At 55.5% G+C, this 13,682-nt stretch overlaps 3 protein-coding genes across 3 annotated transcripts in view; all 3 read left to right on the plus strand.

Annotated features, from left to right (window-relative positions):
- MYO9B (myosin IXB) overlaps positions 1-3,885 on the plus strand; it is an 81,028-nt gene extending 77,143 nt beyond the window's left edge. The window contains exons 37-41 of the mRNA XM_054578861.1: positions 249-372; positions 848-895; positions 1,243-1,382; positions 2,290-2,417; positions 2,537-3,885. Coding sequence (XP_054434836.1) covers positions 249-372; positions 848-895; positions 1,243-1,382; positions 2,290-2,417; positions 2,537-2,952 — 856 coding nt within the window. The 3' untranslated portion in view covers positions 2,953-3,885. The remainder of the gene's footprint in view (positions 1-248; positions 373-847; positions 896-1,242; positions 1,383-2,289; positions 2,418-2,536) is intronic.
- A 2,041-nt stretch (positions 3,886-5,926) lies between these two features.
- On the plus strand, positions 5,927-8,730 carry USE1 (unconventional SNARE in the ER 1). Its single transcript, XM_054578683.1, has 8 exons — positions 5,927-6,067; positions 6,357-6,406; positions 6,562-6,640; positions 6,742-6,894; positions 7,409-7,421; positions 7,801-7,828; positions 8,118-8,292; positions 8,535-8,730. The coding sequence occupies exons 1-8, from the start codon at positions 5,966-5,968 to the stop codon at positions 8,715-8,717; spliced, it is 783 nt and encodes a 260-aa protein (XP_054434658.1). The 5' UTR covers positions 5,927-5,965; the 3' UTR covers positions 8,718-8,730.
- A 2,567-nt stretch (positions 8,731-11,297) lies between these two features.
- Positions 11,298-13,462, plus strand: OCEL1 (occludin/ELL domain containing 1). Its single transcript, XM_054578684.1, has 6 exons — positions 11,298-11,356; positions 11,708-11,884; positions 12,003-12,202; positions 12,430-12,595; positions 12,809-12,862; positions 13,039-13,462. The coding sequence occupies exons 2-6, from the start codon at positions 11,807-11,809 to the stop codon at positions 13,159-13,161; spliced, it is 621 nt and encodes a 206-aa protein (XP_054434659.1). The 5' UTR covers positions 11,298-11,356; positions 11,708-11,806; the 3' UTR covers positions 13,162-13,462.
- Positions 13,463-13,682: the final 220 nt, after the last annotated feature.

A 13,682-nucleotide genomic window follows, 5' to 3' on the forward strand; every position in this document is an offset into this window, starting at 1 on the left:
TCACTCCAGCCCCCTGCTTGCTTTCTCCTTCAAGCAAGGAGGCTCCTTGAGAGGGGAACTCAAGCTCAGAGAGGTGGAGTGAGTCATCCAAGGTCACACAGTGAGTGAGCTACAGCCACGTCACTGGCCCTGTCAGCTCTCTGGATGGGTCTCTGCCTTGGCCCCCGTGCCGCCTCCAGCCAGATACGCCGGCCGGCCATCCCTGGAGGCCATAACTGAGTCGCCCTCTCGATGGGCCCTCTCTACAGGTGTGTGGAGATGCTGATCAAGGAACAGATGAGGAAGTATAAGGTGAAGATGGAGGAGATCAGCCAGCTGGAGGCCGCGGAGAGCATCGCCTTCCGCCGACTGTCACTCCTGAGGCAGAACACTGTGAGCGCACGCTGTGGGGTGGGGCCTGAGCTGGGTGAGCTGGAATAAGGCCTGGGGAGGACTGGCCCGGTGTTGGGGTGGGTTTACTTCCCTTACCGGGCCGCACCCGCAGCCTGGCCGGAGGCCTTTGGCAGCTTGGTCGGGGGCTGATTCCCACCTTACCCTGATGACCACCGCCCTCTCCGTCTCCTGCCGACTGCCCCCCTCAGGGCAGTGGGAAACCTGTCGCCCAGATGGTGGTGTTTCGCCCTCCAGCCCTGGTCTGTGCTGACTTGGGCCCTGCCCATAGGGGAACCAATCCCACAGAAGTGGCCCCAGAGTGGGGGTGAAGGGGGATTTAAGAGGGTGTGTCCTGGGCTTCCATGGGAGGACCATGTCCTTGTCCCCACGGTCAGATGTGGCTCAGTGCCCATGACACAGCCAGTGTCTTGGTCATGGTCCCATGTGGTCACCCTCTGTTCATCTCTCCCCCCAGCCATGGCCTCTCAAACTGGGGTTTTCGTCTCCCTATGAGGGGGTCCTGGTATGTACACAATCAGTGGGCCCACCCTGCATGTCTTCAGTGCAGTGCATGCTGGGGTTCCCCTCTGCCCTCTGGGTCCTAGTAGGATAGGCCCAGCATGTCCTAAGCTCTGGAAATGCATGCTGGGGGAGGGTGGTTGCCTGCTGACCACCTGTGCTGAGGACAACTAACCAGCTGTGCCTGGGCCACTGTGTCCCCGAGTGGTCCCTGCAGGGCCCTCACGAAGCCCAGCTGCCCACAGTGGAACTAACCTCCCCAGAGCTGTGCATGCCACCCTCCCCCCACTCACGAGCACCGACCCCACCCGCCTGAAGGGTCCTGCCAGACCTGCTGCTTCTCTGTTGCAGAACAAGAGCCCCGTGGCCCGGGGAAGCAGCGGCGGCCCGGAGGAGCTGGGGGTGCTGCCAGAGGAGGAGACAGCCGGCCACGATGAGGACCGGGAAAAGGAGATCCTCATCGAGCGGATCCAGTCCATCAAGGAGGAGAAGCAAGTGTTCCTCCATCCCCTCGCCTTGTCTGCACCATCCAGGCCCCACCCATCTGTCCCTCCACCACGAATAGGGAACCTGGCCATTAGGGAGCCAGTGGGCCAGGCTCGGTTCTGCCGTCCAGCACCCACCTCGGGGCGTGCTGCTGCCCTAAAACACAGCCTGGGGCTCTGGTTAACCCCGTGCTTGACCACAGGGCACTGTGATGGCCCACCAGGGCGATTTTCAAACTTTGTGCTGCAGGTGGCCTTTAACTAGGGTGACTGACTAATTTATGTCCAGTCGAGATGTGAGTGTGAAAGGGGGTGCTACCTAAAAATTACACCAAGCCCTGGCTGGTGTGGCTCAGTGGATTGAGCACCAGCCTGTGAACCTCAAAAGGCCGCCAATCAATTCCCAGTCAGGGCACATGCCTGGGTTGCAGGCCAGGTCCCCATTTGAGGGGTGTGCGAGAGGCAACCACTCATTGATGTTTCTCTTGCACATCAATGGTTCTCTCCTCTTTCTCTCTCCCTTCCCCCCTCTCTAAAAAAATAAAATCTTTAAAAATTAATAAATAAAATAAAAATTATGCCAGGAGAACAGATAGGACCCAGGATGCCTGGCACCCTAGTCTCACAGAGAAGGGCACTTCTGGCAGAGGGAACGACAGAAGCAAAGGTCCTAAGGCAGGAGCTCCCCACTTGCTCAGTACCAGGCCAGATGCCTGGCTTAGCTCAGCTCTCCTTCTTCCTGTGAGCTTTGCAGGGTGAGGGGCATTTTACGCCAGGAATGCTTTGGAGACAGAGACAGCGAGTCCCATCCAGGACCAGGATGGCCTTGCTCTGTCCCCTATTGCCTTGGCACTTTATGTGTGGTCTTTCACCATGAGAATAGCCTTGGACACGTGACCCCTCTTGCCCACAGGGAAGACATCACCTACCGGCTGCCAGAGCTGGACCCTCGGGGCTCTGACGAGGAGAACCTGGACTCTGAGACATCAGCCAGCACTGAGAGCCTACTGGAAGAGCGGGCCGGGCGGGGGACCTTGGAAGGTCAGTATTAAGGTAGCGTCTGCTTTTTTCCTCCCATGTCCACCCCCGACAGGCCCCTGGGTGAGGGTCTGTCTGCTGGCCCTGGAGCTTCAGTAACCCTGCCATCTGTCTCTCACAAGGACCCCATGCACCTGCTCTCCCCTGCCCCAGCGTGCCCGCCCCGAGCCCCCTCCCCGAGGTGGCCAACCCTCCAAGACGAAGGCCGTCGTCCTTCGTGACGGTCAGAGTGAAGACCCCCCGGCGGACCCCCATCATGCCCACGGCCAACATCAAGCTCCCACCTGGCCTGCCCTCCTACCTCCCTGGCCGGGCACCAGATGTCCAGGAGGCCGCTGTCCCAGTGAGGCGCCGAGAGCCACCTGCCCGCCGCCCGGACCAGGTACACTCTGTGTATATAACGCCAGGCACACACATGCCTGCGCAGGGCAGTCCAGAGGCCCTGGACAAGGATGAGCACCTGCCTGGGGCTAAGCGGAGGCACTCAGACCCCCCAACCTACGGCCTGCCCCCAACCTCAGGCCAGGCCAATGGCTGATGGCCTGCAGCGCCAGAGTCCAAATACCTGGATGGCCCTGTGCCAGAGCTCCAGAGCCAGCATTCAGCTGTCCGAGAAGGGCCTGGAATGAAAAGCTCCGAGAGTAATGTGAGGTGGGCACCGGCTCCATGCAGAGCGCAGGCAGAGGCCAGCCGGCCAGGGCTGAGCCCAGCGTTGCACAGATGCGCCGCCCACGACCCCGCATCCTGGCAGGCAGCCTGGCCTCTCCCACCCCCCCTTTTGTACGGTTTTACAGTTAACTGTTACTCTGTGCCTGGTTTACATAACTTTGAACTGTAACAGCCTTAACAGAAGACCAAATTGTTTTTTATATGTGTATGTACAAACTTTTATATTAACACCCTGCCTCGCCTTTATAACCTGGACACAGACTTCAGAGTGAGGCCCACGTGGCCACCTCACCTCAGAGGCCCAGGCCGCACTGAGGACAGCTTGGACCAGGGATTTGGACACTTGGGGCACCTGACTGCCCCCAGTCTGTCTGGGGCTCATCCTCAGGCCTGGCCAGCAGCCACCTGGCCCACGTGCATTCAAAGGAGCGGCGGGGCCTTCCACGGTGACCGAGGCTGTTGGCTGGAGTGAGGACATGTGGTGGGGGACGGCCTCCACCTGGGGCACCACAGCCCTCACATCCAGGGAGACTCCAACGTGGCCATCACTCTCTCCACTGTTCCCTGAATGGAGGGGCCGCCCTTGGCACTGCCTGGCCCGTGTGGCAGCACAGGAACTCAGGACTGCTCACGGGCTAGGAGGGCAAGGCCAGGGTTTGCACGTTCCTACGGTGACAGCCTGGGGATCTCCAGAGTGGGGCTTCCCTTTCTCAGGCTCCACTCACTCTCTGGACACCTGTACAGATGGCCCCTGGTCTGGGACTAGAGGCGTCCTGCAAACCATGTGAAATAAAGGAAAAGTGCCTGAGAGGTGTTTGCCTGTGATACCTACTCTGGGTTGGAGGAGCACGTCACCTCCTCTGGGAACACCTGCCTTGCTCCCCAGCAAACACTGCTGTTGGAATTGCACACACACTCTTCACCCAAAGGCCGCGGGGCCTGATGGAGGCGCATGTGTATTGATCCAGAAACCAGAGGGAACAGGGAGTTCTTGGAGCTGCATTCAGTGAGAAGAGCCTGCTGTCCTGAGAGCTGTCTCTTGTCACCGCGTCAGCACCCAGCCTATCCCAGCTGGGGCCATCCAACCTGGGGGGGCGGGGGGGGGCGATGGTTGGTGGGCTTCACAGGGCCAGGAGCAACCTCCCCCTGGACAAGGTCCCAGGCTACAAACATAAGGGCAGTTGTGGCAATTGTTTGGCAGTTGGGGAACGGTACAGACTACACATGCAGGAGAGTTGCGGGGGGAGGGCTTGTCCAAGGTCACATGGGATGGGATGTGGCTGAGATTCAAAACCTACTGGGTCTGCCTGTAGAGCACCCCTTTAGCCACCCTGCATTTGGTCTCACCCACTGTATCCTGTTAGAGCAGCGGGCCCACCGGTGTGATGGGCACACAAGTGACCTGAAGGCTGGGAAATCAAAGGGTTGCATTCCAGGGTGGTCCCTGGGGGGCTCCCTGGGGGGTCTTTCCATGGCAGCCTGGACCTTAAGGTACAACCCAGCACCGTCTCTTGCTCCAAGGGCTAACCTGTGCCCGCCTTCAGGCAGACACTGACCCACTGCCTCCAAAATTTCCCAAGGGAGAAAATTTTCCTAGGGAGAAAACGCCAAGAAAGGGTGGGAGGGTTGAGTCGGAGTCAGGGCTGGGACCCAGAGGCTTCTAACCAGGTAAGTTTGGACGGGCCCCCAGGCCATGAATTCCTAAGTCCAAGGCCGATGCTGTGAGCTCTCCACCCTTCCCCCACGCCAAAGAAATTAGGGAAGGCTCCCTGGCTGTAGGAGAGCTCGGTGTGGAAAGCACCCTGCCAGGAGTGAGTGTGATGGAGGAATGTTGAACAGGGGATGCGTTACACGTGGACCTGACACTGAAGGAAGTGGTCCTCTCAACCCTTTGTGAAGGGTTAAGATGCTCACAAGGAAAGCAGGCAATTTGACCCTGACTAAACATGGACAGATGGCCTCTCCTTGAAACAAAACATTACTTCCTCCCTAAAGATGAACCCTAGCTCATGTGGCTCAGTGGGTTGAGCGCCGGCCTGCGAACTAAAGGGCTGCCGGTTCGATTCCCAGTGTAGGGCGTGTACCTGGGTTGCAGGCCAGGTCCCCAGCAGCCACACAAAGATGTTTCTCTCCCTCCCTCCCTCCCTCTCCCTGAAAATAATTAAATAATCTTTTTTTATAAAGCACTCAATTGAAAAAGAAAAAGGAAGTATTCAAAGTCATGAAAGGCAAGGACCTGCACCCAAGATTACTCTATCCAGCAAAACTATCCTTTAGAATGGAAGGGCAGATAAAGTGCTTCCCAGATAAGGTCAAGTTAAAGGAGTTCATCATCACCAAGCCCTCATTATATCAAATAGTAAAGGGACTTACCTAAGAAAAAGAAGATCAAAAACTATGAACAGTAAAATGACAACAAACTCACAACTATTAACAACTGAACCTTAAAAAAAAAAAAAAAAAGCAAGCAAACAACTACAACAGGAACAGAATCATAGAAATGGAGATCAGAGGGGAAGGGGAGCAGAAAGAATGGGGGGAAAGGTACAGAGAATAAGCAGCGTAAATAGTAGGTACAAAATAGGCAGGGGGAGGTTAAGAATAGCATAGGAATTGGAGAAGCCAAAGAACTTATATGTAGGACCATGGACATGAACAAAGGTGGCAGGAATGCTAGGGGGAGGGGCGGTGCAGGGTGAAGGGGAATAAAGAGGAGAAAAATGGGACAACTGTAATAGCGTAATCAACACAATATATATTTTTTAAAAGAGATGGGACAGCTAACGAGAGGGGTACGCCCCCCGGAAGAAGGTCAAGTGGAAGCATTTCCGCCCTGCCTTAAGATGGCGCCAGCGGAAGGGGCGGGGTATCGCTGATTGGTGATGGCTGCATCAAGGCTGGAGTTGAATCTGGTGCGGCTGCTGTGCCGCTGCGAAGCGATGGCAGCGGAGAAACGGGACCCGGACGAGTGGCGTCTGGAGAAAGTGAGGAGCATCCACGGTCGCGTAGATCTCGACTTCCGTAGGGCGATACCTGGGGCTAGCAGCGGGTCTCCCCCAGCCCCACCAGCCGCTCTGGCCACGCCCCTTCGGTGGGCTCAGCCATGTCCGCCCATGTCCCCGGGGCTCAGCTGGTCCCGCCTCCTTGGCATTGGCCGCTTCCCTTCTCCATCCTGGCCCCAACCTAGCCCCAATTCCTCCTTGACTCTACCCCCTTCAAGCAAGATTTGGGGGGAATGGAGTTACCTGGCTGACGCCCACTTTTCCTCCCCAGTACGTGGGCGCCCTCGAGGACATGCTGCAGGCCCTGAAAGTCCACGCGAGGTGAGTGCACGCGACCAGAGGGGCTTCAAATGAGTGCCATTAGCGGCCACAGGGGTAGGCTCTGTGCGGGACCCCTAGGCTCTGGTCCCTGCTGGGACCTTTACCTGAACTGGGGGCAGTGGGCAGGTTTTCTTTTTCCACGTCTCACCATCTAGCAAGCCGGTCCCTGAGGTGATCAATGAATATTCCCGCAAGGTTGACTTTCTGAAGGGCATGCTGCAGGCGGAGAAGCTGGTGAGCACGGGAGCCTCTTTCCTCAGCTTCCTCAGCCCCATCAGGCTCTCCTGAGCCCCCAGGACCCGACCCTGTGGTGACCCCTCTTTCTTCTTCGGTAGACCTCCTCCTCGGAGAAGGCACTGGCCAACCAGTTGCTGGCCCCCGGCCGTGTGCCAACCACAGCAAGGGAGCGGGTGCCTGCCACCAAGACGGTCCATCTTCAGTCCCGGGCGCGATACACCAGCGAGATGCGGAGTGAGCTGCTAGGCACGGTAGGGGCTCCCTCCCTGGTCCTTGGGATCCCTTCAGTCTGGGACAGGAGTTCAGTGCCAGGGGGTGGCCAGAACAACAAATGTTATCAAGAACAGGGACCTTAGGGGGCCTCTCCCCTAGGCCATAAAACATGACTTCCCAACAGAGGGACATTCTGGCCAGGACTTTGCTAGAGGTATAGGAGTTTGTTTCATAAGTGGTACATGTTTGGTTAAGACACAGAGTTGGCCCAGTGCAAGGTTTGGCTCCTGGCTTGCCACTTGCCACGTGCTGCAGATCGACAAGATTATTTTTCATCTGTAAAATAGGATGACAGCACTTTATATAGATCTGCTAAACTGTTCAACATATGAGCTGTTGACATTGCCAGTTTATAAATGAGGAAACTGAGGCTCAGAGGGTGCAGGACTAGCTCAGGGCCCTGACTAAGGGTGCAGGGGTTCTGAGGGCAGAAAGGACAGTTTTGGGGGCATGACAAGGTGGGTGATTTCCTGCCTGTCCTTTTTCCCACAGGATTCTGCAGGAGGTGAGTCGCCCTGAGCAGAACAGAACTCAAGTCTCAGCTGCCTGGGACATGACATGTGTCCTTGCTGCTCCCCATCCCTTGTGCCCCGTTTGGGTCCCTCTGGGTCCATCACCAAGTCATGTCTGGAGGTGGGGCAGCTGGGACAGAGGAGGTGGTCCCCAGCAGAAACAGGAGGGAGGGACCTGGGGCAAGAGGAAACCCAGACCAAGATGAGGAAAACATCCCAGACAAGGAGGCCTTGGAGCTAGGGCTTTGAGGCCTGGTGAGTTGGGAAAGGGCCTTTGGGTAGCAGACCTATCCCAGGGAATTTCTGGTCAAGAAGCTAGAACACAGAAAACCAATCCTGTCCTCCTCTCTGCTTGGTCTGTTCCTCTTCCAGAGCCCAAGCTGGACGTGAGAAAGAGAAGGTATCTCCAGCCCTTGGGCAGCCCTTAGGCAGCCCTTGGGCTCCCACTGGGGGGAAGGAGGGCTGGACAAACCTCGAACCGCTGAGGAGCTCCCACAAGTGTCTAAGTCACCCATCAGACACCACTTCTGGGAAGACTTTACCCAGAAGCCTGAGCAAATAAGGGGAAACCGAGCCCCAAGTATGGCAGTGGCTGCAACCATAACCTCTGGGTTCCCTGGGAACATGTTTGTCTCTTCCCCTCCCCCACCCTGTCTCCTGTCCACCTGCCCACTTATGTGTGAGGTCAGTGGGGTGGCAGGGCCCAGGCCAGGGGATGAGAAGCAGTCGGCAGCTGAGCTGGACCTCATCCTGCAACAACAACAGAACCTCCAGGAGAAACTGGCAGAAGAAATGCTAGGCCTCGCCCGGAGCCTTAAGACCAACACACTGGCCGCCCAGACTGTCATCAAGAAAGACAACCAGGTACGGGCACTATGGGAGCTCTGCAGCTTCTGCCCTGGGGCGTCAGAGAAGGTTGCCTGGTAGAGGGACGTTGTGGCTGGGACTTGGCTGGGTAAATAGTTTAGCAGAAGGTAAAAATGGCATTTCCAGCAAAGGAAACAGCACCAGCGAGGGTTAAGAGGTACTGACTTGCCCCAGGGCGGTCAGGAGAGAGGCCACCCTTGGCCCCAGTCCTGCTGATACTCTCCCCACCTCACTCCTAGACCCTGACACACTCACTCAAGATGGCCGACCAGAACTTGGAGAAGCTGAAGACAGAATCAGAGCGACTGGAACAGCATGCACAGAAATCAGTCAACTGGCTGCTTTGGGCCATGCTTATCATTGTCTGCTTCATTTTCATCAGCATGATCCTCTTCATCCGTATCATGCCCAAACTCAAATAAAGACCTGGCCCAGCCCACCCATCTGTCTATCTGCCTTTCACCCACGCCCAGAGGTCCCCTTTGGAGTGGAAAGCAAGATGGCAAAGCCATTGGAGGCCCTGGAGAGCCACAAAGACTACCTGAGCAGGGGAGGGAGACCAGGCTAGGGGCAGAGGTGGTGACTCAATAAAGCCACGCCCATTTCCCCTTGGTACCTACCCCGCAGCGAACAAGGTGGGGCCTCTAAAAGCCCCAGGAACCCCCAGCCTGCTTAGTGTCAGAGCCAAACACAGAGCCTCAGGCCTGTGGAGTCAGGGCGAGGCCTGGAGGGTGGGGTAGGAATGGGACCGTGTCTGGAGGTCAGCCCGGAGGAGGGGCATCCGTGCCGGGACATCCTTGCAGTTGAAAGTGGAAATTTAGGGGCAGTGCTCAGCACAGCCTAAGCTCAGGACATTGCAGATGCTTCACACAGTCATTCAGCAAACACAGGAGGGTTGGTGGACACCCTGCCCTGCTCAAGCCATAGTCTGGTCATTTCAGATGAGGACTTGAGGGCACTGGAGATGGGACCCTGGAAGGGATGATGAGTGGGAGTCCAGGGAAACAGTGGGTCCTGGCCTCTGCCCTCCCCCGCTTCAGATACTAGGGGCAAAGCCTGAGGGTGGTGACCAGGGCAGCTCGGTGAGGAAGGGTGGCTGGGTGCACAGGAAGGGCCCGTTTCAGGGCCCTGGAGCATGAGCAGGCACTGTAGGACACTCAGGGAGGTCCCCATGTGGCTCCACGTCAACACGGGTGCAAAACCACCAGGGTGAGCTTTTTAGAAGCTCTAGTGACAACCATTTAAAAATAGATCATAAAAACTACATACCTGTGACCCAGGATTGGTTCGGTATTAAGGAGCTTGTTAATAGCCACATGAATGCATCAGGGAACAAAAACATAGAGTAGACAGGATGAAATGGCACTTTGCACTGTTGCTGAATAGTAGTACAAAGATCTGTTACTCAAAGTCTTAATACTAAATGAGGAGGAGATGGACTTTGTCCTCATTTAACTGAAAAACCTCAAGCCAAAGGCAGCATTGAGTTTAATGGACAAATACTGAAAGCTCTACCATCAAAGTGAGGAGGTGGGCATACCCGTGGCCCACCCACCTCCCCCTGTGATTTAACATTGGAGGTGTTGGTCAATGCAAGTAGACAAGAAAACACATGAGACAGAAAACTGAGAAAAGAGACAAAGTATTTGCAGATGATATGACTGTATGAAAGACCCAAACGAACTAAAAAGCTGTTTTCTGTTTTCTTTTTTCTTTGTTTTTTAATTTATTTTTTATTGAATGTATTGGGGTGACATTGGTTAGTAAACTGTATAGGTTTCAGGGGCACAATTTTATAACTACATCACCTGTATATTGTACTGTGTGTTCACCACCCCAAGTCAAGTCTCCAACGCCATTTTAAAAAGCTATTTTGCCCTGGCCAGCATGGCTCAGTTGGCTGGGCGTCTCCCCACAAAGAGAAAAGTCCCTGATGTGATTCTTGGTCAGGGCACATGCCTGGGTTGCAGGCCTGGTCCCCAACTGATCCATCTCACATCCATGTTTCTTTCTCCCTCCCTTCCCCTCTCCCTAAAAAATAAATACATAAAATCTTTTTTAAAATAAAATACATAAAAAACTATTTTAATAAGATAATTCAATAAACTAGCAAGAGACTTAATATTTAAATTGGTTTCCTATATGCAAAATACCTTCAAAATATACTAAAAGATCCCATTCATAATAGCAACAAAGTAGATACACTACCTGGTTAAACTAGCTTCCTGGATACAGGAAGCGCTGCTAAAAATCAACAAGACTTAGAAAAGATTTGCAGGAAATGAAATACAAATGGTCTCTAAATTATTTCACTGACCAGGTTAAACGAGATTTAAAACGAAATACATTTGCGGAAAATTGTGGTAACATCGGGGTTGCAAAGGTTTGGGAAAAAACCAATGTTTCTTTCACTGACAAACACATGTATCAACAGCACAGCATCACTGAACACACTGGAAACACAGTGTGTTCCCAACTTAAAACATATAGATAGGTCCCTTTGCTGGGGCAATTCCACTTCTAGGGGTTTACCCCAGAGATAATCCTCACATGCGTGGCCAGAGAAATTTGCACGTGAATGTTTTTTCAGTATTGTCTGTAAAGAGAAAAATATTTATATTTGTAGGATCTCTCCATAAGGAGACACAATTAAGTGCTGCTTCTGGAGACAGCGGAGCATGAGAAATTCACTTTTGCCCTGGGCATCCTTTTATTGTTTGAACTTTCTAAACATACATCTAGCTATTTAGAGAAATATTTTTGTAAATAGATAAGTGTTAAGTTCGCCACAACCGCCGGTCTTCAGACAAATAGTCTTGAGAGAGGGCGAGTCACCGGCACCATACAGACAGCAAGTCGGTGTCTTGGCTGGACTCGAACCTTAGGTTGCTGAAGAGTCCACCTCCCACGTAGCCAGACCCCGCCCGGCTCCTCCCCTCGGCTCCGCCCCCGTTTTGCAGCACCGCCCCAGCAGCTGGGTCCGGCCTACAGTTAAGGTCCAACTCGGGCTCAGGCTTCGCTGAGAGTAGACCCAGGCTCGGAGCCCCTGACGCTGGGACAGGTGACCCCAGGCGGGAGCGGTCCGCGCGGCGCGTAGCCCGGGCGGGGATCCCCGGGGACCTCTGAGGGGTGGTATCCGTGGGCTCCGTGCGCCTCCGGGGACGAGGTTGCGTCTGCGCGGGGGTTAACGCGAGCAGGGCCCAGGAAGCGAGATGGCGTCACGGTTATTTGCATAGTGCTTTTCCGGGTTGCGCCGCAGGGTCTTTTAAGGACCAATCGCGTGCGTCTGTGCAAATAGAGCGGGGCTGGGGAACGCGCCCGCGACTGTGGAGTTGGCTGTCACTAGGTTGCCCACTCCGCGCGTCCTTCCGCGGTGCCCTCCTTCAGGTGCGTCCTCCTTCCGTGTTCACAGGCCGCCCGCCGACCACCCCCGCCACGCGCGGGCCACGACGGCCCCCGCAGGATCCGTCGGTCGGCCCCGGGACACCCGAGTGGCTCCGCCCCCAGGTCGATGCCCACCCGGGCCCCCCATCATACCCACGGCTCCCGGGGGGAACTGCAGACCCGCCCTCCTGGCCCAGGGCCCCCGGTGAGTCTGCACGGGAGGAGGGTCCCCAGGCCGAGCGTAGGCAGAGGATGTGTCCCGCAGTTTAGAGCGTCCCGTTACCCTCGTTAACTCCAAACCGTGATTCCTACGGCGTTTGCAGCATCTGGTGCCTCGAGGCCTTGAAAAGAGCGTCCCCGGCTGCCTGTGCCAACCGCATCCAGGAGCTCACAGGGCAAGGCCCAAGAAGATTGTATTTGAGGATGAACTGCCCTCCCAGGCCCTCCGGGGCACCAAGAAGCCTGTTAGATCCATCCCTGATGGGCATATGCCTCGGCCCAACCCAGTGCCCGACTATGAGCTGTAAGTGGCCCCCGTGTGGTTACTGATGCCTGGGGACAGGGAAGGGGCACTGAGTCTGGGGCTTTGACAGGTGAATAAGAGTTGCCCAATTAGTAAGAGGAAAAAAGGGGCATTTTGAGCAGGGAGTCCAGCATGAGTAAAGAAAAAACGGTTACACTGATTGGGGGAAAGGCAGGGGTTCTTTACACTCACACTCTGCCCTGCCTTCCACACGCCCCTCCTGGCAGCAAGTATCCAGCAGTGAGAAGTGAGAGGGAGCGGAGCTGCTACGCGGCCGTGTTTCAGGACCAGTACGCAGAGTTCTTGGAGCTCCAGCAGCAGCTGGGCTCTGCACAGAAAAAGCTCCAGCAGCTGAAGGCCCTGCTGACCTCACTGCCCTCTCCCCGAAGCCAGGTCAGCAACCAGGTGGAAACCCCTGCCCCTCAGCCCTTCCGGGTGGCCCTTCCCTTTGGGTCCAGATCTCCAAATTGTTCCTCCTCCAGACCGGGCAGGCACATCAGCCCTTAACGGCCTCCCCAGACAGGCCACCATGTCTCTCTGAGCCTCAGTTTCCCCATCTCCCTTGGGTCCAGCACTCCCTCAGTCCCCCTCCTCCTCCCCTTGCAGAAGGAGGCTCAAGTAGCCGCCCGTGTCTGGAGGGAATTTGAGAAGAAGCGGACGGTGAGTCGTAGTGTCCTGGATCCCACAGCCTGGCCTTTGCACCCCTGACACTCCCATAAGTGCCCAGTTTCACAGAAAGAAAACTGAGGCTCAGAGAGGAAACACAAGGGGTCAAGCAGCTTGAGGGCCAGCGGCCAGACTGCCACAAGGACTTCCCTGGCTCTCACCCTACCCAGGACCCCATCTTTCTGGACAAACAGGCTCGCTGCTGCTACCTGAAGGGCAAACTAAAGCACCTCAAGGCACAGATCCAGAAATTCGACAACCGAGGAGACAGCGAGGGTTCTGTGTTCTTCTGAGCTACCTGGCAGACAGGCAGAGGGACACATTGGAGTGGGGTGTCCCACCTCACCCTTGCTTCCCTTTCTACCTCCTAGCCTTAGCTCTTGCTCTTCTCCCCACCTAGGGTAGCTTCCCCTGATTGCAAATGCCTCAGGCTTTGAGACTTAGCTCTGATGACCCCTACACAAGAAATTCTTCCCAGGACCTCCTCCTGGACCCCTAACCCTGACCCCATGGGATCCCAGATCTCAGCCCATCCCCTGGATGCAGGTGCTGCTTTCCAATCCCAGTGGAATAAACATTTCTTAAATATATACTATATATAGCTGCTTAATACTCTGTTGTCACCAAAAAATTCTCCCATTTTCCAGAGGAAAGAAAAAATCAGGGTTCCAATATATGGCCTCTCCGAGGTCTCCGGGCATGGTATGAGCCCTGGTCTGTCCAGTGGGGCTCCTTCTCTTCCAAGAGCCTCAAGTGGCCCTTTCGGTGGGAAGGTGCGGGGCCAAGTGTTTCCACGGGTCCAGTAATGGAGGTA

This window comes from Pteronotus mesoamericanus, unplaced genomic scaffold (assembly GCF_021234165.1).
Source record: "Pteronotus mesoamericanus isolate MK-2021 breed Mesoamerican mustached bat unplaced genomic scaffold, CSHL_Meso_final contig_502, whole genome shotgun sequence".
In the NCBI taxonomy this organism is placed as follows: domain Eukaryota; kingdom Metazoa; phylum Chordata; class Mammalia; order Chiroptera; family Mormoopidae; genus Pteronotus; species Pteronotus mesoamericanus.